At 44.5% G+C, this 24,090-nt stretch overlaps 1 protein-coding gene across 1 annotated transcript in view; it reads left to right on the top strand.

Moving 5' to 3' along the window:
- The window catches only part of FNTB (farnesyltransferase, CAAX box, beta), a 67,828-nt gene extending 44,098 nt beyond the window's left edge, over positions 1-23,730 (top strand). Inside the window, exons 7-12 of the mRNA XM_047079506.1 lie at positions 474-560; positions 6,637-6,766; positions 9,621-9,753; positions 15,766-15,877; positions 16,754-16,868; positions 22,266-23,730. Of these exons, the coding sequence (XP_046935462.1) occupies positions 474-560; positions 6,637-6,766; positions 9,621-9,753; positions 15,766-15,877; positions 16,754-16,868; positions 22,266-22,397 (709 nt within the window). The 3' untranslated portion in view covers positions 22,398-23,730. The remainder of the gene's footprint in view (positions 1-473; positions 561-6,636; positions 6,767-9,620; positions 9,754-15,765; positions 15,878-16,753; positions 16,869-22,265) is intronic.
- Positions 23,731-24,090: the final 360 nt, after the last annotated feature.

Here is a 24,090-nt window from a genome sequence, read left to right as displayed (position 1 = left end):
GTTTGGTGCCCTGCTTTGGAGTGTCTGTTGCAGAAAAAATATATAGTTAACCTTTAATGTGTCCACGCTATAAACAGAAATCCTGGATCTAAAACATGACTGACATCTCAATAAATGAGCGTATCAGAAATACTTGAATGACACCGTGGAAGTTTGGGAACCATTGGAGGTCTTTGAAAGAGCTAAATTCACTTTGGCTACTATTTCCTCTGATATAGATTTGACCATGTGGAGGTAGGGAGACTAGAATGTCATGTTCTTTCACTGAAGCCACGCTGTGAGCAGCCCTATCCAAATAGAATGTCACACCTCTCAGTTGGAGACCCAGGAGGACTGACCGTGTGCCAAGAGTGAGGACAGGAGGTGGTTACAGTTTACCAAGCAGAGGGCAACCCGCCTGAGAAGCTCTGTGAACCTTATTTCATCCCTTTCTTAAAGCCTCACGTTGTCCCCGTGTGTTTCCATCCTAACAGAAGTGCATACTGTGCTGCTTCCGTGGCTTCTCTGACCAACATCATCACCCCAGATCTCTTTGAGGGCACCGCCGAATGGATAGCGAGGTGAGAGATGCTGGGGTCTGTCCTGGCCTCTTAGAAAGCAGGTGGTCAAGATTCTGAAAAAGTAAAGAAAGTGGAAAAAGGAATGGAAGGGAATATAAAATGACAGGAGATGGATTAGGGTTGTAGGATTGTGCATTTCAAACATACAGTAAAAGTTTCCTTTTTTCTGAACTTTCTTCAGTGTTGTGTAATTGTATGGATTGGCAAGGCTCAAAACCTTGGGCGAGCAGTATTTGTGGGCATCTAAGTGGATTTAACCAGTTTGGGGAGGATTTCGGTAATAAGATGCCCTTGCTGATGCCCCAGCAATCCCACTTCTACAGAAACTCACACATATGTATGAAAGACACAAACATATGATGTGGTTGTAATAGCAGAAACCCAGGAACTAGTTAAATGTTCATAAGCACGAGATGGAGAAGTAAAGTGTGGTAGGGTCACATGGCAGTATAAATTGGTTAAAATGAACAAACCAGAGCTACATGCATCAATGTGGATAAATCCCCAAAACAACACTGAGTTAAAATAAAGGATGTTAAAACATGCGGATTAGCACATTTATTTAAAGTTTGAAAACATGCACAATAATTCTATATTGTTTATGGAAAGAATCACATGTGGTAATATAAAAACATGCCTGGGAAGAATAAACACCAAATTCAGGATGGCGGTTACTTCTGGGGGGAGAGCAGAGGACATGAAATCAAGAGAAGTTTACACATCTCCGCAGGAGACTTCAGCTGTATCTGTAATGGTTTATTTCTTTAAAATAAAAGAAAGACTTGAAGCACATATGGCTAAGTTAAAGCTAGGTGTTAGATGCATGGATGTTCTGTATATTTGCTAGACTTTCCTAGATGCTTCAAATATTTTATAATTTAAAAGCAAGTAAAGAAAATGTATAGTAGATACCTATGTACTTGATATCCAGGCTGTATTATTTTGCTTTTTACACGTTTATTCTTATCAGAGTAGTACCTATTACTGTGAAAATATAGTTTGCAGGTAAATCAGATGGTAAAATATGATCAGATTTACTGTCTTACATAATTTTTATTTTCCTGGAATTAATCATTACCTCTTTTTTTTAAATGTATAGATCATGGACTTATTCCCAGATTTTCTGCCAGAGCTATAAAGTTACTCTCAATACAAACACTTTCGGTGATGTATCAGTTCTGTGTGTGTGTGTGTGTGTGTGTGTGTGTGTGTGTGTGTGTGTGTGTGTTCTGAGTTATCCTTCCTGGAGCCCCCTGCTCTCCTGCTTCAGTCTGGACAGATTGCTCTCAGCTTGCTGCACAGCAGGCATCCAGAAGCTTCCTTTCAGCATGAAATTCACTTCACTTCTCTCCTTTGTTGAAGCCTCTGTCCTCTTTTTTCTTGGCTTACTTACTCATTTTAATGAAGCACATACTCTAGTAGATTCCAAAAGAGAGCACTTGGGAGATGAATTTTTAAGATTATGCATTATTTTAAGATTAAGATTATTTATTCTACTCTCACACTTGATTGATAGTTTATTTGGTGAGAGATTTCTAAATTGGAAACTGTATAAATTGACATCCTTCAGAATTTTTTAGCGTTGCTCCATTATCTTCTGGCTTCCAGTGTCATTGTTAAAAAGGCTGATAATACTAATAACCAACATCTGCTGAAGACCTGATATGTAATACTCACTACTAAGGTAGCTAGAGATTGGTAAGGTAGTTTAGAGATTGAGAGTATAGGCTTTTGAGCTAACCTGCCTGGATTTGTTTCTTTTTTATGCTTTCTGTTTCTCAGTTAACATTTCCCGTCTTTTTATTCTTTATAAGTATATATTTTTTTTCCTACTTCCCTGAGGTAAATATATAGTTATAACATCCGCTTTAAAATTCTTGTGTGGTAATTTCAGCATCTGGGTATCTTGGAGTTGGCATGTCCCATTTCCCTGATTATGCATATGTCAAGTAATTTTAGGGTTGTGTTTTGGACATTATGATGTTACATTATAGAGACTAGATTCTGTTAGATTGCTCTAAAGAGTGTTGTTTTTGTTTAAGCAGGCAATCAACTTGGTTAGATGCAAACTGTGAATTGTCACACCTGCACTGGGCTGTGGTTCAGCTCTTTGATCAGTTCTTGGGTCAGAAGCTGCTCTCATTTTGCCCAGCACCTGTGTGATTGGGAGTCATGTAGAAACTTCGTTGAAGTTTAAACATGGAATTAGGAGTTTTCCTTCTCTGGCTCTTTCTGGTACTCCTCCTTAGTTTCTTTCAGCCTGGTTCTTCTTATCAGAAAAATGGTAGGCTTTCCATTAGTTTCGGCTGCCTTCCACTGACCCCTCTGACCTGCTGCTGCCACCACTGGGGCCCAGAGCCATCCTCAGGGCAAACTGGGAAGAAAAAAATAGGGGAGGGGAGGGGAGGGGAGGGAAGAGACTGCCTGCCTGCTGTTGTCTGCTCCAACTTTTAAATCCCCACCAGAATCTGCCTGCCTTTTGTCAGTCTGCTGAGCCCTCAGGAATTGTTTCTGTGTATTGTGTCCAGAGCATGTAGCTGTTATTTGCAGGAGGAGAAAACTCTGGGTTTGAATCCCAGTCTCGTGATTTACTAGCTTTGTGCCTTGGACAAATTATTTCACTTCTCCATGTCATGGTTTCCTTAAATGTCAAATGGTGGGATATTGAAGTTGATATTAAGCTGAATTACAAGAAATTTAGGTGACCAAAATCTGTTATGGTAACCACTGTGCTTTACTGCCTCCCAGTGCCATTGTGTTCCCAATCCGTTGTATGTTTTGGTTTTGTTTCTCTTTTTCTCTTTCCCACCTTATCCCCCTCCCGAGAAGTTGTTGGAATCTGTATTCTTGAAGTTTGGAAACTTCAGGCTGATGAACCATGATACGGATTTTTTTTTTCTTCATTTTTTGGGTACTCAGTATGTATCTTCAATCTGGAATTGCAAATACTTTAGTTCCAGAATCTTTATTATACAATATGATTTCTTTGATAATTTCTTTCCCTCTATTTTCAGTGTTTGCTCATTTTATAACCTCCTAGCAGTAGGATTAGTCTTCTAATTTTTCACAATTTTTTGCCTATTTTTTAACCCTTAATCTTTCTTACTGTACTTTCTGGGAGAGTCCCTTACCTTTTATTTTCTAATCCTTCTGTTGAGTTTTTATTTCTACCATTCTATTTTAAAATTTCCAGAGCTTATTTTATCCTCGTTTATAAAAGGAATACTTCTTTTTTACATACTTTCCTGTTCTTGTTTCAGGCACATTTTATTCTTAAAGTGTTTTTATTTCATATAATATTTTATCTAAAGATACAATTTTAAAAAGTTTCCTTCTGTTCCCTATGTTATTTCTCCAACGTATTTTTGTTCATCTGTTTTGGTCTCTCTCTTCCATATTAGAGACTTTGTTGAAATGTCTCATTCATATTTGGAAGCCAAGGGCTAAAAAGCTGATGGGGAGCTACATGTGCCAGAGTAGGCTAGGTTCAGCCTTTCACCCCATTGGGTTTTTCTCTTGGGCTTATCAGCTTCCCTTGAGAAGGATCTTCCAGATTTCTGGTTGGGGTATGAGGTTGGCAGCCAGCTTTGTAAACTAGTAGCAGGAAAAGGGGTAGGGGGTGTTTGTGCTCAGATTATAGATTCTCACTTAATCCCCTGCTCAGTGTGGTGCCTCCTTCCTGCTCTGCTGTGCTGGACATCCTGGAGTTCAGATCCTCTTGATAAAACTCCTGAAACTTCCTGTCCTCTGCTGCATACCCAGAGGTCTCATTGATTCCTATATACATTTGCAACCAATTAACTTGTTTCCAACTCATCCCACTTCTTGAGGCATCGTGGTGCCTCTAGTTCCTGGGCCTTGCACTGGAGCATGTCGTCTTGCTTTCTGCTGCCTCCTATCCCCGGGCTGGTTTAGGTTTCTCTGATCTGTTAAGTCCGTTAGTTCTTATCTTTCCCCTTTTCTGGCTTTCGAAATTTTGTTATTTCCTGTCTGTATTCATATCTTCTCCTATGCTCTTTACCCTTGTGGGTTTATCCCTTTTTAAATTCTTTTCATTTTATTGGGCTTGTGCTCAGTCTGTTAGGGTTAGCTAGAAGACATTCCCAAAGAATTTTACTAAAATTACTAATTTACAATTATTAAAATTGCTCCCACGTATAAAAGGGAGGGAAAGCGGAACGTAAATCGTGCGTGTGTGCGTGTGTGCATGTGTGCGTGTGTGTGTGTGTGCGTGTGTGTGTGGAGAGAGAGAGAGAGAGAGGAGGAGACAAACTGACAGTGGTCACTGCTGGTGAGAGGGACTAGGAAGCCAGCTTGGGCAGGAGATTTACTTTTCATTATTTACTTGTTAACACTATCTGTTTGTTTTTTTTTTTATTCAAAAAAAAATTTTTAAAGGTAAGTTCAGAAAAGTTAAGAAAAAGGAAAATGTTAAGAGGTGCCCATCAGACTTTTCAAACTTGACTCTTCCTCTGCTCCACATAGCCAAATGTGTTGGAAGGAAAACTCGACACTTAGGCAGCAGCAGGGTCATGGGATGGAGGTGCTAAAGAATCTGTACAGGGGGTGGTAGCCAGTTTTTGACTTGGCGCCCTGCTCTGTGATGTCCCTGGGCCTGCGGACTGCTCTGAAAAAGGCCTGTGAGTTCCCAAGATGCAAGGCCTCCAGGGAGAGGTGCCTGAAAGACAGGCGGTATCATTGCTTGTTTTCTCTGCCATCCGGAGGTTCTGCCGGCTCTCGGATCATGTGCCCATCCACCTGTGCACCTATACCGCGGTTGGGATTGTGAGGCAGACACGCCTGTAGAGTGTGTACATATTCGGAGATCATCAGAAGTAAAGTCCTACACTGTCATATGAATATATACTAAGAAAAAATGTCTTTATTACACAGAAAAGCATATTTACTAAAGATGAGCAAAAAGAAGAAAATCTAAGCCACTCGTAATCCACCATCAACCACTCTTTTGGTGTATGTCTTTCTAGAATTCCGGGAAAATTATACAGTACCTTACCATTTTGTAACTTTTTTTGATTGGGAACATCTTTAAATATCCTTCGTAGCATTATTTTATTTCATTTTATTTTACTTTAGTGTTTTTTATTTATTTTTGAGACAGAGACAGAGTGCGAGCGTGGGAGGGGCAGAGAGAGAGAGAGAGAGAGAGAGAGAGAGAGAGAGAGAGGGAGACATAGAATCCGAAGCAGGCTCCAGGCTCTGAACTGTCAGCACAGAGCCTGATGCAGGGCTCGAACCCATGAACCGTGAGATCATGACCTGAGCCAAAGTAGGACGCTTAACCAACCGAGCCACCCAGGCGCCCCCATAGCATCATTTTAAATGTGTAGTTTTCTATAGTACAGATAGGCCATAATTTATATAACCAGTCCCTTACTGTTGAGTTCCTGAGTTGTTTCTAATATTTCACTGTTATATTATAATCTTATCTTTGAACACATTTTAACTTATTTCCTAGGATGAATTCCTAGAAATGACCCTATATTGCTGGTCGCAAGATGAGGCGTGTTTTTATGACTAGAGAATACACTATTAATATATAGTCTAACCCCCAAAATAATAATTGTTATAATAGTAAATGAGTAATTTGAATATATAGGAGGTTATAATTTAAAAAATAAGTTTACTTCGATAGTAATAAAATTTTATATGTTTATTATAGCAAGCTTTTGAAAATACGGAAGAATAAAGAGAAAAAATACCAGCAATAGACCTGCCCTAAATAGCAATTATTTTTCATTTTTATTCTAACCTGTGGTTGTCATACTGTATGTATGATTTTATTACTTTTTTCCTAAGAGATTTGAGGTACTGTGCATAAGTAGACTGTTTCTCTGAGTTCCGCCCCCCCCCCGCTTTTTTTTTTGGAGGAAAAGGCATTTCCAAAAGTTAATTAGCTGGCATCTTTCCATTCATAGTTGTGATGGTTCATGTCATTATCTGAACAAACTCATTCTATGCCAACCTGGGTGGTTCTGCACTTGTGCCCACCCACTCTACCCGGCCACTCATGGGTTGACACCTACCACTCAATCTGCTCTTCTCCATCTCCTCCCAGGTGTCAGAATTGGGAAGGTGGAATTGGTGGGGTTCCAGGGATGGAAGCGCACGGCGGCTACACTTTCTGCGGCCTGGCCGCACTGGTCATCCTCAAAAAGGAACGCTCCTTGAACTTGAAGAGCCTATTGGTAAGTGTCTGTTGACTCCTCTTCTTCTCAGGCCCCAGGCTCCTGGTGATGTGACTGGTCAGACTCACAGTGCTTTGGGACTGTTTGGCTGTGGGAAGGACCAACAGAGTTCCTGCTCTGAGCCCACGAACTGAATGACCCGTAATGAAGCTTTTCAACGTAATTGCTGGGGCGCTCAGCACTGGTCGGAGAAAGTGGGAGGAGTGGGCGTCTGCCTGGGTCTTGGCTCCTTTCTTCCTGCCTTTCCATCTTTCCTGATCTGAACTTTCTATAGTATATTAGGCCAGCTCCACAGTCTTCCTGAGTCCCTCAAACATCTGCAATGAGGCAGAGTACCTGCCTCCTGCTTCTGAGACTGTAGCTTCAGTCTCTTAAATTTGGAGGTCATCATGTATCTTAGAAGGAATCTGCTAAGAGAAAAAGTCATGAGAAGTGCTCTCAGGCCTTTTGAAGCCAAGCTGTTATTACCAGCTGCAATATGTGAACATTTAGTAACTACATTCAAATGAGCTGGGCAGAGCACAGTGGTTGCATCGAGCAGGTAGCCTTAGGCATTTATGTCTGGACTTTAAGCTCCTGATAGATATCGAGAAGGAAAGCTGACTGCATTCTGATTCACTAGATTATTCTTAAATTATCATCAGAGGCCTAGTGTACAAACATACATGCATGCAGTGCCACCGAGACATCTTTTGGGAAGCATTTACTCCCAACCATGACCTCAAAGCAAACCAGCTGCAGTGGACATTCATCTCCTCTCCCCAAGCTCAGATGTCAGCTGCTCATCATAGGAACTGTCATGAGACCCATCATGAGCTTCCAAGAAAGTTTCTGTTAGACTCTACGGATATACAACCAGTAGTATTTTATCCTCACCCACAGGATGCCTCCTATAGCACACTTTCCTTGAAGGTTCATGCTGAAATGGCCAGCTAGACATTTAAGAGTCTGATTACCAATAAGGCATGAAATTGAAAAGCCCCATTTCCTGGGAAGAAATAAGGAATATAACTAGCAGAAGGCTCGGTTACAATGGCAACACTCTAGATTTGAGCCTTGTCTCTCCCACTTCCACGCGACCTTAGGAAATTTGTCCGTTTTAACTTCAATTTCCTTTGTCCTCTGTAAGGTAGAGATAACAGTTCTTTGAAGGTTAAAGGAGGGGTTAGAACTCTGGACTCTGAAGGTTAAAGGAGATAACATATAGTAGGTGCTCAATAAATGCCAGTGTCCTTCTTACCCAAACCACTCCATCCCCTCCTTTTGCTTTGAGAGAACTAGGACCCATATCTGAAGGATTTTATGAATTCATATGGCCGAAGGAAACAGAGTAAACCCATGGGCTTAGACACTGGAAAAAATTATGTAGTCCAGCTTAAAAACCCTTAGTCTGGGCAAAAAACAAAAACCAAAAACCTTTGGGGCACCTGGGTGGCTCAGTCGGTTGAGCATCTGACTTTGGCTCAGGTCATGATCTCACTGCTCATGGATTCGAGCCCCGCATCAGGCTCTGAGCCTGAAGCCTGCTTTGGATTCTGTGTCTTCCTCTGACCCTCCCCTACTTGTGCTGTGTCTCTCTCTCTCTCTCTCTCTCTCAAAAATAAATAAATAAATAAATAAATAAATAAATAAATAAATTTTAAAAAATATTAAAAAAGAACACCTTAGTCTGTGGTGTAAGTGAAAATGAAGAATGGACTCCCCACTGTAGTACCTGTTTTCTCTTTTCTTGAGTGATGCTTCACCGCTTTCATTAAATGGCATCATCCCTAAAGCACTGGCTCATTTAAGACTCACTGGTGATTTATTAGTGCCTACACCTGCAATGTAGTTTTTTTTTTTATGTCTTTCTTCTAAGAATTTGGGATTTGACTCTTATGGGTGAGTATGGCCTTGAACAGGGATATAATCTAAACTCCACACTTGGTAACTTAAAGACATCCCCTCCCCCTTCCAAAAGGGGTCCTCGGTAGCTCCTTTCAGGAACTCAGTCAAGTAAGAACCTAGGGGTGGGGGGAGGGGGAGACATCCTACTCTGCACCTTTCCGTTGTGAAAGCCCGTGGCTGGTGTCTGGAACTGCCTGGGAGGGAAATGGAGATGTCATTATCTGCTCAGCCAGTCGGTTCTGCTCGCTTCTGGAGGACGAAACCCCTGGCTATCTTGATCTTGGTAGCAGAGTGTGTTTAGAAAACTTGGAGATAAGCAGGGATGGGCAGCAGCATCATGTGTGACCGCTGAGTGACATCAAGAACCATCTTACAAGTTCAGAGTAAAAGATTGTCTTCTGTTAGCCAACCAGGTTTCCCTGGAGACGCAGAGAGGCTAGAGCTGACAGAGCCGTCCTTGGCGGTTGGGATAATGGCTTCTGCTTCTGGTCCTGCAAGTAACTTGCTAAGAAACCTTGGATGAATTTCTTCAGGTGCCAAGTCAAAGTCAGGAACAGTTTGAGATCATCCACTGAGACACAGCACACAATTCCATTTATCTGCTTTTAATAATCTTCCCTGAGAAGGGAAAGTGGTTAGAAATGAGCCACTTGCCTTCAACTTCCTCGTTAAGCCTTGTTTATTGAGAGACATTTGCAGGTCTCCTTATAGGCCAACTTGATGTCTTTATTCTGTCAGCATCAGAACCCATTTGAAACCCGGGAAAAGGTGGTTAGTTGTCCACTGGGCACGAAGCAGAGATCAGTACTGGCCGCCCTGCCAAGAGTCCAGCTTAGATGGTCCAGTCCGCATCTGCGGCAGTGAGGGGAAGGAAGGAACAGCCCCAGGACTAGAATTCCAGTGCCAAGAAGCCCAGAGATGGGAACTTGGCCTACACCCGCCTTTCCCTTCTCTGTCTCATTCTCAGCAATGGGTGACAAGCCGGCAGATGCGGTTCGAAGGTGGATTTCAGGGCCGCTGCAACAAGCTGGTGGACGGCTGCTACTCCTTCTGGCAGGCGGGGCTGCTGCCCCTGCTGCACCGCGCACTGCATGCTCAAGGTGAGCCCGGGGAGCTGCTGGCAGGGGCTGGGTGACTTCTCCTGGCTGCTAGCCCAAGTCAGGAAGCCAGAGTGTTTGTCTGTCTGTCCTGGATTTTGAGTGCCCTGTGTGAACCGCCCCCCCCCCCCGCCATGTCTCCTGCACGCACATGCAGACTAGGCTTTAATTCCAGTGGTTTAGTTGAGTCACGGTTGCTGCTGCAAACTGTCTGTGGCTAGGAGGAGGTAGGTGCGTGTCCGGGCCCCAGGGTGACTGCCACCTCAGCCGGGTGTGAAGCCACAGTTTCCAATGCAGCGTCCCGTATCGGTCATATCGGAACTGAAAACCCACACTGTGTGCGTCGTGGTCACAACAGTGATTGAGAAGGCGATGGCACAAAGGGGCAGAGAGGCAGAACCCCAGGAGAAAAGATCCACCAGGTCTGACTGGCTTTGTAGTTGCTGCCGTGAGCACTGTTGTATTTTAAATTCATTGAAGAATCCTAAATGCAAGTCTGTTCCACCCATACCACTGGAGTGGAGAGACCTGGGTTCGTTTCTCTGGAGTCGCAGATCGGAAGGCAAAACCAAAGCAGTTAGACAGCAAGCACAACTTCGGGGAGCCTTCCTTTATTTGATCATTTGAAATCTCAGGTCGCCCACTGACTCCTGAACCATCTTTCTTATTTATTTTATGTGAGAGCAGCGTGTCTCTGAGGAAATTGGTGGGGGGAGGGGAAGTCATGGCTGTCCCGCTGGGCGCTGATGTGTTCTTGGAGTGAGACCCCTTGGCCCAGAGGGAAGGTTTTCTTTGGACTTAATAATTGGGTAATTAATTGCTCAAATGTGGAAGATGAGATTCTTTCCTATTGTCTGGCCCCCTGACCCATGCTTTTCTTCCTTCTTTGGCTGTTCTTTCTGAGCGCCTTTCTTTAGTCTCTTCGTTTCATCTGAGTTGTGGCCACTTTGGATGCTGAATTGAAGTAAACGCAGTCTCGGCCCTGTCTTCCCATTCTTTCTTTTTTTAATTTATTTTTTACTTTTTTAATCTTTATTTTTGGGAGAAAGAGAGAGACATTGCAATCTTTATTTCTGAGAGAGAGAGACAGTGTGAGCAGGGGAGGAACAGAAAGAGAGGGAGACATAGAACCCAAAGCAGGCTCCAGGCTCTGAGCTGTCAGCACAGAGCCCAATGCAGGGCTCGAACTCATGAGCTGTGAGATCATGACCCAAGCTAAAGCCAGACACTTAATGGAATGAGCCACCCAGGTGCCTCCCATTCTTTCTTTTTTTTTTTTTTTTAATATTTATTTTATTTTTGAGAGAGCGTGAGTGGGAGAGGGGCAGAGAGAGAGGGAGACAGAGGATATGAAGCAGGCTCTGCACTAATAGCAGAGAGCCCGATGAGGGCTCGAACCCATGAACCGTGAGATCATGTCCTGAGCCTGAGCCAAAGTCGGATCCTTAACCAACTGAGCCACCCAGGCGCCCCCTTGGCTTCCCATTCTGCCGGTCTCAGTCTGTCCTGAGATTCCTTGCCTTGGGCCCCTGGGCTTAGGGTCTCAGGGCGTTAGGATAGATCATCCCCCTGACTCTGGAGCCTGCACGGTCTCTGGCTTGACCACTATGATTGGGAGGTCAAGAATTCCCTGAAACTTCAGTGTTTTCAAAGCAAAAATAACTTAGGGTTTTAGTGATTTCTTTATTTGAAACTAGTGAGGTCAAGCCCTTGGTAAAATGGTCAGCATTTCCCAAACCTGTCCCTGGCAGGGATGAGATGCCAGGAAAATCCAGGAGAGCTGTGAGAAGAGTGCTCCCTGCCAGCATCTTCAGAGGGGCCCCAATTGACATTCTGTTTATTGTAGCACAGGTCCTGGAGGAAATGACATTCAGAGCTTTGCCTGTGGAAAGCGCTGCCTATGAATCGTGGACCTTGCAGCTTTTGTCAGGGCCCAGGAGAAGGCCTGTGTTGGGCTTGAAGCTCACCCACTTCTCAGCAGCAGTGGGAAGGGAAGGGCAGTGTCTTGAGTGGCGGGCAGAATACTGACGTTGGGAGTCGCAAGGAGACGATGTGTGTGAAGATTTTCATAATACACTGTGATCAAAGGTTTCAAAGCAGTCTGTATATAATTCCATTTTTAGCGAAGAGTTGACTCCAGAAAATTACGAGAAGGCACCTGGACTGTGAAGCGACATGCAATATTTGTTTTCTTTCTTTTTTTATGTGTATTTTCTGATTTTCTACAATTAATTTGCATAAAGAAAAAGAAAATTCTTTTATAAAAGAAGAGAAATTCTATAAACAAAACAAGTAGCAAGGTAGGACAAATTATTTGTGACAAATGACAAAGGGCTAAATTTCTTTTAGTTGAGAGGCTCCTAAATCACTAAGAAACAGATGAACAGCCCCACTGAAAACCAGGCAGAGGATCTGAACGGGCAGATTCCGGACGGGCAGGAAAGAGCTACTACTTGTGTTACCCCCTCTACGACCACCGCTCCTCCCGGCCGCTGAGGCTTGCCAAGCGCTCAGCCTCAGCCAGGGACTGAACGGAGTCCTCCACAGGTGTTTTCTCATTTGATCCTCTGAGCAGTGCTGTGATAGGTGCTGTTGTTATCCCCATCTTACAGATGAGGAAACAAAGACCAGCAAGGGTGAGCAACTTGCCTTATAATGCCCGATCGCCACCTACGCCTCCGTCAGAGCCTTGCTTCTAACCAGCACAGGCGGCATGCATGAAACGAAAAGATGGCAGTGAAAGAAATGTGAATAGAATCAGTGGGACACTGGTCGTTTTTACTGTCACGTTGGCAGAGAGGAGAAAACGCGGTACCCAATGTTGGGGAGAGTGTGGAAAAACAGGCACTTTTGTACTGTCAGTGTGGGTGTAAATAGCTGTATCGGTTTTTTTGGAGGGTAGTTTGGAGATTTGTCTAAATTACTTAAACCCAGCAAGTACACTTTCGGGAATTTACCTGCAGAGATATTAGCAAAGGATGTGTGTTGAAGTGGAGTTTTAATGGCAAACAACCAAATGCTCATTAAAAGTTTAATAGTTGAATAAATTATGATCTCCCCATCCCGTGGTTAGATGCAATGAGCTAATATTGGAAAACTCTCCAGGACACAACATAAAGTGTAAAGGGCCAGGCCTAGAGTGGTCTCTGTGCACACGGACCGACCTCTCCACAGCTTTTCCTGGAAGCGAGCAAAACCCCTTTAGCAATGGGCACCTTTGGGAGGAGGGTGGGAGATGAAGGGAGGGAGACATACGTGTTGAATTGTTTTTCCTTCTGTACTACACTCTGCCTTTTTTGTTGCTGTTGTTAACCACGTGCATTACTACTTTTATCTTAGTAAATGACCAAATAGATTTTGTAAAGGCGATGATCACGTTGCTGGCTAAAGAGATAACAAAGGACCGACACACGACCTCACTGAGCAAGTGGCCGTTAGTGGTTCCATGCAGGTGGCTGCCTTATGTGTATAGAAGACAGCAGTTGAGTAGAAGAACGAATTTTTTTTTTAATTTTTTTTAATGTTTATTTATTTTTGAGACAGAGACAGAGCATGAATGGGGGAGGGTCAGAGAGAGAGGGAGACACAGAATCCGAAGCAGGCTCCAGGCTCTGAGCTGTCAGCACAGAGCCCGACGCGGGGCTCGAACTCACGGACAGCGAGATCATGACCTGAGCTGAAGTTGGACGCTCAACTGACTGAGCCACCCAGGCGCCCCGAAGAACGAATTACTAAGATCTTAAAAATATTCAATGCTGACTAAATTAGTGAGTTATTTGGTTTCTGTGGAGCAGTAAGAAAGCAGCAGGCCCGTGAGTTTGGGTTTAGATTGATGGTTACTCGTTGCTTGTGTGTTCCTTGGGACATACTCCAGGCCTGGATTTGTCCACCTGTGAAATTGAGCGGCATGTGGCTGAACCTGTCAGTTACTGTTTGGGAAAACTTTTGATTTCTTAGATAAAAGGAATCTTTGAAAAGCAAAATGACATGGGGCGCCTGGGTGGCGCAGTCGGTTAAGCGTCCAACTTCAGCCAGGTCACGATCTCGCGGTCCGTGAGTTCGAGCCCCACGTCGGGCTCTGGGCTGATGGCTCGGAGCCTGGAGCCTGTTTCCGATTCTGTGTCTCCCTCTCTCTCTGCCCCTCCCCCGTTCATGCTCTGTCTCTCTCTGTCCCAAAAATAAATTTAAAAAAAACGTTGAAAAAAAAAATTAAAAAAAAAAAAAAAAGAAAAGCAAAATGACATAATAATGGGGATTTGTAATTGAAGGGAGAGGTATAAAGGACTAAAAGGCCAATTGTGGTGCACAAGCAGCACCCGTCATCACGCCTGCCTTCATCTCTGGTTGTGTGAGCTGCTGTGCAGATTCAGGACCCCTGGAAGCTCCTGGTGGAGTTTGTGGACTCGGAGTTTGTAGATTTCCATAAGGTAGCAGGCAACCGACCCACTCTGTAATCTGTCTGATAATAAACATAGCAATTTCTTTTCAGATTCTGCTTTTAGTGACAGGTTGGCGCTTACCTTATAATAGTCTTTTATTTCCTACAGGATATAGAATAAAAGGATATTTTGTACAGATGTTTAATGCAGTGATCCTAAAGTTTAGTAAATTTGCTTTTTAAAAAAAAAGTAACAGCTTTCTTGAGATAGAATTTATATACCATACAATTCACTCACTTAAAATATACAACTCAGTGGTGTTTAGTGTAATCAGAGTTGTGCAGCCATGACCATAATCTATTGTAGAATTTTCATCATTACCCCCCTCAAATCCCAGTAGCTATTAAATTTGCTTCTTTAAAGAAGAAATTACAAGGGAAAAATCAACAGTATGATAACAGCATAGAAAAATGTATGCCTATAGTGTTAAATGGAGAATGCAAAATATAAAATTATAATAACTATATAGAAAAATGCACAGAAACAGACTGGAAGAAGGAAAAATTAGCTTTTAATTGCTATTTACAGATTACTTGCTATCTTTGTAGTAGCCCGAGTATCCAAGTATAAAATTGACCAAGGACTTAATGCATGTGTATATTTAAAAAAAAAAAAAAATTCCCACGTAAATGCTTCTGGAAGCACCCATCTGTTGGCAGTCTCTGTCATCTGCATTTGATAACTATGCAGCCCACGGAATTCTCCGACCATACTGATTCAGCTTCAGAATGAAGAAGGCCAGTTGCTTGTTCATACATGAGCATTATTACCAGAACTGCCAGTTTCTGCTCCTGCTGCCATATTTTTTTTAAGTTTATTTACTTATTTTGAGAGAAAGCACAAGCAGGGGAGGGGTGGAAAGGGAGAGGGAGAGAATCCCAAGCAGGCTCCCTGCTGTTAGTGTAGAGCCTGACTCAGGGCTTGAACTCATAAGCTGTGAGATCATGATCTGAGCCGAAATCTAGAGTCAGACACTTAACTGATCCACTCAGGTGCCCTACCCTATTATATGATGCAGAAATCCTGGCGGTTCCTAGTAATCCTTCTTAGGAACAGTTTTTGAGGCCAAGAGAGGAGTTGGAGGATGCCCTTTGGAGATACATTAAGTTGAGTTTTAGAAAAGTAGAAGGAACAGATATCACCCCTGTTGAGAGTTCTCTTAGCCAGTTAGAGTCAGGGATGTGCTAGAGGAAATGTCTTAAGAGGCCCAGAGGAGGGAGTTGTGGACTGAGTCAGGAGCAGTGAGAGGGTGGATCTGGAAGGCAGAGATAGCCAGCTGGCCCACGCCTGTCCATGATGTGGTTTAGGACAGGCATTCACAGTAAGGGCGTATACCCCAAGGTATCGTTCTGCACTGCTGCTCTTTGACTCAAGTCAAAGGTCGGGAGAAGGGACATATCATGGGACGTGGGCGAAGATATCAAGTGTCCCAAGAATGTAATTTTCAAAATTAGTCCAGGAATAATAGAGGGAAACCTTAACTGTCCCCAGTGGGTAATAAAATACAAAGACGTCATTCATACCGTGCTGGATGCCCACCGGGCATGCCCTGCCCTGACGCTATGCCTTTCTGCAGGCGACCCTGCCCTCAGCATGAGCCACTGGATGTTTCATCAGCAGGCCCTGCAGGAGTACATTCTTATGTGCTGTCAGTGCCCCGCCGGGGGGCTTCTGGATAAGCCTGGCAAGTGAGTGCCTTCTCTTGGGAGAGGGAGGGGCAGGGAGGGGAGAGATGGTGTGCCACTCAAGCCTCCCCAGAACCAGAGGGTGACAGCCGCTGACCTTTAAAAGCCTGGGGGGCAGGGGGGAGGGGGCTCCCTTTCCATCCAGCTGCTTGGTGCTAGTGTGTTGTGGGAAGAAGCCTCCCAGTGGGAGCACCCCTTCCAGTGCCATCCTGGCACCCCCCAGTGCCCATCTTTTCCCCCAGCTTCCATGCAGCCCCCTCTCTGGGTAGGTACATAGATTGCCAGGTTGGTGGCTTTTCTTGCCTTTTTTTTTTTTTTTTTTTTAAACGGAACTGATTTAAATAGAACAGGATATAGGACTTTAAAACCCTTGAGTGTCATAAACAGAAATTATAATCACAACTATTGCAGCATAGATTAAATACCTTGAGGCGCCACAGTAAAAAGAAAAGGGAAATCAGATAAGTCCTGTTCCCTTTGCTACTGGGCCAGCACACACCCTGTGACTGTCAGCATCCAGGGGAAGGCCCAGCTGAAGGCTGGTCCCTAGCAGTTTGTCAGGGAGAATTTGGCTCATTCCTAGGCATTTTGGTAGGATTTTTTTTTTTTTTTTTTTGAGAAATACATTAATTTAGCACCAGCACTACCCTGGAGAGTCCTTTCTGGAAGACAGCTGGAGGAGACCCTGGGGGGACTGACTACAAGTCTACAAGACTACAAGGGTGCAGGGCTGAAGAGTGGGGCTCAGAAATGCCACGGCTTGACCTGGGCCTGGGATGTGGGGGTGTGCTCCAGGCCTGAGTCTCCTGTTGGAGGCTGTGCCTGGGGGGATTTGTGGGAGTGGAGGAGTCCCTGCTCAGAGCCACCTTGTCTTTGTAGGTCTCGGGACTTCTACCACACCTGCTACTGCCTGAGCGGCCTGTCCATAGCCCAGCACTTCGGCAGTGGAGCCATGTTGCACGATGTGGTCCTGGGTGTGCCCGAAAATGCTCTGGTAAGGCCGGGTGGGGGGCTTGATGGCGCTTCTCCACAGGGTCCCCAGGATGGGGGTATACCAAGAGAGGGGAGCAGCCACGCGTGTCCTGCACAACTATCCATGTGCCTCCTGTGGGCAGGCCTGTGAGCACGCAGCCCCCACCCTCCCTCCATTGGCAGCCGCCCCGGAGGGAGCCTGGGACCCAGGAGGGAACTATCTTAAGGCAAACTCAGGGTTCCAGGTGGGGGCATCCAGTCTGAGACAGAGGTTCTGTGCCTTTATCCCTGCCTCAGACCCAGACCTCTATTCATAGTTCCATTGAGGAAATGTACTAAGAGGCAGTAGGTTTCTGGAATCTGCAGCCACACAGTCCTCGCTGCATGGCTGGCTGTCTTCTGGAGCCTACAGTGATGTGCCGTCTCTCCAGAGAAGATTCCCAGACCACCTCTGTGAAGGAGGCCTCCCTACAGTGCTCCACCACTGCGCCTTGTTTGTGCCCCTTGTGGCACTCAGTTGCAGTTTGTAGCGTGTGTTTAACTTGGTTTTGTCTGCTGCCTCCCAGAGCTGTCAGCCCCTTGCGGGCAGGATGTTCAGCCCCACATCCAGCCCTAGACCAGCCTGGCCGCGGGAAATACCCCTGAGCCTAGACGTGAGCCTGTGACATGAATCCAACTAAGACCGTCCACGGCCATCAAATCACGGGGCCCGTGCAGACTGTCACAGAATAGTTCCAACAGAAGGAACACAGATGGCCAGTATGGATAAAAAGATGCTCAGCCTCACTGATAACCAGACAAAATCGGAGTTGCAACCACTCAGCTTTTTCAAGTCTTAACATTTTTCCATATTCGCCTCCCATGCACCCCTTTTCCATTTGTCAGTCTCCTTCCATCCCCAGCATCACCTTGTCCTAAGTTTGACATTTGGCATGCCTGCAGATAAGTTTTTGTGCTATCACTACATATGTATGTATCCATAAACAATATAGACAGCGAATGTTTTCATGCCTTTTAGGACAGTAGCTATTGGATCACTTATTGTGCATTGCTGTTCTTGCTGACCGTTACACTTTTGAGGTTTACCCGTGGCTCTACTTGTGGCTCTACTTGAACATTTTAACAACTATATGGTATTCCCTTGTATAAATGTACCCCAACTGATTTTTCTTCTCCTGTTGGCGAACATTGAGATGGTTTCGGTTTGTTCCATTGCAAACGGAGTCACAGTGCACATTCTTGTGTTAGTTTCTCTAGGAGAGACTTGCTGGGTTGAAGAGCACACACACCTTCATCTTCATAGACAACACCCCCCCCCCCCGCCACTGCCCGTGTGGCTTGTGTCGTTTTACACTCACATAGTACTCAGATGAGTTGCTCTGTGGTCCAACTTTTCCTCTCTGCCATTTGATAGATGGGAAATGGTATCTCAGTTTTATTTTTACATTTCCCTCATTCGTAGTAAGGTTGAGCATCTTCTCAAATGTTCGTTGACCATTTGTGTTATGTCTTCTGTGAATTGCCTGCCAGCTGCTTGCTTGCTTGCTGATTTGTAATTTTAATCGTTTGCCCTTTTCTTACACATTTGAAGGCGTTCTCTGTGTGTTCTCAATACTAATCCTGTGTCGGTGACGTGTGTAGTAAATCTCTTCCAGTTCGTGACTTGTCTTTTCACTTTTAGTGGGTTATTTGGTTGTTGAATAGAAGATTTTTAATTTTATAGTGAACAGTTTTACTGCCTTTTTGGTTTTTGAGGGTGGAGGGGTACTTAAGAAATCTTTCCCGGGGGTGCCTGGATGGCTCAGTTGGTTAAGTGTCTTCAGCTCAGGTTATGACCTCATAGTTCATGGGTTTGAGCCCCACGTTGGGCTCTGTGCTGACAACTCAGAGCCTGGAGCCTGCTTTGGATTCTGTGTTTTCCTCTCTCTCTGCCCCTGCCCCACTCACGCTCTGTCTCTCTGTCTCTCAAAAAGGAATAAACATTAAAAAAAATTTTTTTAAAGAAGTCTTTCCCAGGGCACCTGGGTTGCTCAGTCGGTTAAGCATCCAACTTCAGGTCATGATCTCATGGTGTGTGAGTTCGAGCCCTGTGTTGGGCTCTGTGCTGACAGCTCGGAGCCTGGAGCCTGTTTCCGATTCTGTCTCCCTCTCTCTCTGCCCCTCCCCCGCTCATGCTCTGTCCTCTCAAAAATAAGACATTAGAAAAAAAAAAAATCTTTCCCTACACTGAGGTCATACGTATATTTTCTTCCAAACCATTTAAAGTTCTGCTCTTCCCATCTGGATTTTTAATTCTCTTGGAATTGACTTTTGTCTGTGGTGAGGGTTGGATATAATTTTATATTTTTTCCATGTAGATGACCAATTGACCAATACCACTTATGGAAGTTTACAACTTTCCTACTGATGTGTGTCACATGTCTGTCACGTACTCGAGTTTCTGTATATGAGGTGACTCTGTTCTGTTCCTCTGGTCTGTTTGCCTGTCTGTACTCTCTTAAGCAAACTGTAAATGCAGGTAGGCAGGTCCCATCCCCTTGTTCTTTTTCTTCAAAATTGCCTTGCTATTCTTTCTTTTTGCTTTTTCCTATGAATTTTAGGATCAGCTTATCGAGTTCCACAAAAAAAAAAAAAAAAACTATAATGGAATTTTTATGGGAATTGCATTAGATTTAAGATTAATGGGAGAGAATAGACTTCATTTCAATATTAAGGCTTTCCATTTGTGAACACGATTTTTCAGATTATTTTTCATGTCCATCAGTGGTCTTACATCATTTTCTCCATAAAAGACTAACACATCTTTCGTTAGACTTATGTCTAGGAAATTTGTACTTTTTGTGTCTATTGTGACTGGAATATATTTTTATATTTGTGACTGGTTGTTACTAATGTACAGAAATGATATTTATATTTTAATTGTATGCAGCCACCTTGCTGAACTTAATAGTTGTAATAGTTTGTAGAATCTCTTGGATTTTTTTATTTAGCATGTGATGTTATTTTCAAATAAGGACAGTTTTGCCTTTTTCTTTCTGATTCTTAAGAATTTTATTTCTTTTTCTGCCTTGGGATATTGGCTAAGACCCCCATAGAGTGTTGACTAGAGGTGGTCATAGGGGGGGCGCTCCTGTCTTGCTTCTGGTTGTAATGGGAAGGTGTCTATAATTTCAGCATTACGTAGGATCCTTACTGCAGGGTTCTGATAAATACCTCCTATCAAGTTAAGGATGTTACTTAACCCTCTCTTCCTGGTTTGCCAGGTTGTTTCTTGTTTGTTTGTTCCAATCATAATCTAATATTAAATTTTACTGAGGGCTTTTTCTACATCTGGTTTTTCTCCTTGACTGTGCTATATTTTGTTAATAAATGTTCTGATGGTAACATTACATTCCTAGGATCAGCCCTTCTTATGGTCAGAGGACAGCGTGATTGTGTGTGTTTATTAATACATTGCTGGATTCAGTTTGCTAGTATTTTTTTTAAGTTTATTTATTTGGGGGGGGACAGAGAGAAAGGGAGAGAGAGGATCCCAAACAGGCTCTGCACTGCTAGCACAGAGCCCAATGTAGGGCTCGAACTCACAAATTGTGAGATCGTGACCTGAGTCAAAACCATGAGTTGCACATGCAACCGAGACCCCCAGGTGCCCCAGTTTGCTAGCATTTTTGACTGGTATTTTTTTTTTTTTATTTGAGAGACAGTGCGAGTGGGGGAGGGACAGAGAGCGAGGGAGGGAGAATCCCAAGCAGGCTCTGCGCCACCAACACAGAGCCCAACACGAGGCTCAAACCCACGAAACCACGAGATCATGACCTGAGCTGAAACCAAGAGTCAGATGCTTAACTGACTGACTAGTATTTTACTAGTATTTTTACCTGGGCCACCCAGGTGTCCCTGACTAGTATTTTTATTTAGGATTTTTTTTTTTTGCATGGTATTCATAAGAAAAGCTGATCTGAATTTTTATTTTATTGCATTGCTCTTTCCAGTTTATATTTCAGGATAATATCACAGCCTCATAAAATTAGATGGGTACTTCTTCTCCACCCCCACCCCTGCCTTTTGTTTAGACTTTGAAAAAGTTTATATAAGTTAGAGATTATGTTTCTTGTAGGTTTGGTAGCACTTGCTTGAGAAACCATCCAGGCCTGCCTGATATTTTGGGGGAGGAATGGTGGAGCAGAATAAGCAACTGTTATTACTGATTTAATTTATTCATACAAGTTGGGGCGGCTCAGTTGGTTAAGTGTCTGACTCGATTTTGCCCCAGGTCGTAATCTCATGGTTCTGTGAGTTTGAGCCCTGCATTGGACTCTGTGCTGACAGCACAGAGCCTACTTGGGATTCTTTCTCTCTCCCTCTCTCTCTGCTCCTCCCCCCACCAAACTAAATAAATAAAAACTTTTAAAAAAATGTATTCATACAAATTTTAAAGAATTTCTTTTGAAAATTTATATTGTTCTATAGAATTATTCAGTTTATCTGTACTTTTATAGGTTTTGGCATAGAGTTGCTCATAGTATTCTCTCTCTTTTTTTTTTTTTTTAATGTTTATTCAGTTTTGAGAGACACAGAGAGACAGAGCGTGAATGAGGGAAGGGCAGAGAGAGAGGGAGACACAGTATCTGAAACCTGATCCAGGCTCTGAGCTGTCAGCACAGAGCCCAACGTGGGGCTCGAACTCATGAACCATGAGATCACGACCTGAGCTGAAGTCGGACGCTTAACCAACTGAGCCACCCAGGCGCCCCCATAGTATTTTAAAAGTAGTTTTAAAACCTCTCCTGCATTTCTGTCCCCTCCTTCATTCTCCCAGAGTGGATGAGTCCTGAATATTGGCCTCCAGTTGTGCCCTGTCTCAGACCTAAAGTTTCTTTTGGATTTCTATGATGTAGTAGACTACTATAAAAGAGTTTAAATATGGCCTGATGCTTTTACTGCATCATAGCGTTGTGGTCCTTTTCCTTGATTACAAATGTAAATAAAGACATGTATGTTTTAATAATTAGAATATATACAAAAGTATAAGAAAATATCATGGGACCGATTTTGGCGTATGTCCAATTTCTGCCTATAAATCACATCTACAAACACATTTTCAAAAAGTAAGTTTGGGATAACATTATATATACTGTTTTCCTCACATGATACATTATAAGCATTTGCCCTTACCATTAAATATTTGAAAGCATGTTTTTAAACGGCTGTGTAATATTCCTTTGTATCCCATGTAGCGTTAAATGCTTTTACTAATACCTTGTTGTTGAACATCAGGGCCTGGGGTGATAAACCTCCCTGTGTATCTCTGATGATTCCTTCTTCTGATAAATTCTTACAAGTGCATGTAAAGGTTTCAAGTCTGTGCACGGTCGCAAGGACCACTGGGGTGATTGATCGGCATCTGTTCTCTTTGCAGCAGCCCACTCACCCTGTGTACAATATTGGACCAGATAAGGTGATCCAGGCCACCATGCACTTCCTGCAGAAGCCAGTCCCAGGCTTTGAGGAACATGACAACGAGGCACCAGCAGAGACTGCCACCGACTAGAAGACCCAGGGCCCCTGGCTCTATGTTCACCCACCTCCCCAGTCAGACCCAGGTTTATACATTTCGATACATACTGCATTCCGTGCTGCGGAAGCCTTGGCCACTAGGGAGCTGTGGTCCTTTGTCCTTTTCTTGTCAAACAAAACAAAACTGATGGTCCTGGGTTTGGAGAAAATAGTGGCGTGGTTTTTAAAAAATTCTTTCCACTTCCGTCAAACCAAAAATCTGTCAGCCCGTGCGGCATCTAAACCCGGCTCTGGCCTGGCCAGGATTGTTGGGGAACGGTGCATGCTGGGCAGGACCAGTCCCTCGCCGCCAGCTCTCCGGCCCGGACAGTCGTACTGAAATGAACGGTGTCTATGAGTCACTGCTGCGATTCCCCCCTGCACACCACCATTAAGTCACCAGGAAGGTGCCCTCCCCTGAGTGGAAATAAGTCTATTCCGTGCCGAGGGGGAGGGGGAGCTTTGGTCCCATCACAGTGAATTCTCTAGAAAAAAATCATGGTGGGACTTCACTAGGAGATGCCCTACCTCTCACCTTCCACCTCAGTCATTTGCAAGGGAAAGGAGCTGGGGGTGGGGGAGAAAGATCTCCTTGAGTTGTGAGTCCCTCCCCCTCCGCACTGGAGAACTGAGCCACACTTCTCCCCAGGGCGGGACTCGCTTCAGCCACAGGGGTGGTGACTTAGACCCAGGAAACCAATTATGAGTGGAAAAGGAACCTCTAGTTCACTTCTGTGTCCGAGGAAGCAGCCCCAGTGCCCGCCCCCCATCATGTATGTGAAATACCCTTCTCGTGTCCTCAAGGCCGCACCCGCAGCCTGTGGCCATTGTGCGTGTTTCCATCTTTCTTCCCTCAGACTCCCAGCCCATCACCCTCCGAGGCGGTGTTGTCTTCTCTCATCTGGAGTATTAACACTACTAAGTCTTTCACCTTAATTTGACTCAGGATTTATTCACATCCTGCCCACTCTAGTCTCACAGAGATAAAATCAAGTGCTAGATAGGCTGGCTGCTCAGCCGGCTGTGGCAGGGCTGAGTGCCGCCCGGCGTGCTCAGCCCGGCAGGGCCTCTGCTGCTCACGGGGAGCCCTTTCTCGGTCAGCGGGGCGTTGAGGTGGGCCATCTGTCCGCTGCTACAGTCACGGCACACTCCGTGCGGCTGACCTGGCCTTCATGTACGCAGCCCCGGACTGCGAGCAGACGGGAGCCTGGAGGTGCGGCACGGGGCTCTTCTCAAAACTCTGGCCGTCTGCTGCCTCTCATTCCCTATTGCTTTGGCGGATTGGGCTATGTATTACCTCCTTGAAATAATAAAAGGATAACATTTTCTCTGATGTCTCTCATTTGTGGACTGGTCCCAAGAACATTCCCTCAGAGTGTCCACTGTTGGGAGTTACTGAAGATTGCTCGCAGGTTGCCGGTCTCCCGCGCGTGTGACATTTCAGACCTTGCAGGGATCTGACTTGGGTTCCACCCTCAGACAGCTGCTCCAGTGGATGCCACCGTGGGCCCAACAAGCAGTGGGAGAAGCTCTGTCTCCCAAGCTCCCCAAACCAGTTCTGTTTACTTTTGTCCCAGCCCTCTGTACGCCGTGTCTCATGGTGTCTGTGTGTCTGTCTGATTCTGAGCAGAGACTGTGCTCCTGAGTCCGAAGGCAAGAATTCAGCAACAGGTGGAGGTGGCTGTCCT

This window comes from Lynx rufus, unplaced genomic scaffold (genome assembly GCF_022079265.1).
Source record: "Lynx rufus isolate CCGP_SWC_20201006 ecotype Redwood Valley unplaced genomic scaffold, mLynRuf1.p SCAF_17, whole genome shotgun sequence".
Classification (NCBI taxonomy): domain Eukaryota; kingdom Metazoa; phylum Chordata; class Mammalia; order Carnivora; family Felidae; genus Lynx; species Lynx rufus.
The sequence above is the reverse complement of the archived record's forward strand: the minus strand, read 5'-3'. Positions and strand labels throughout refer to the sequence as shown.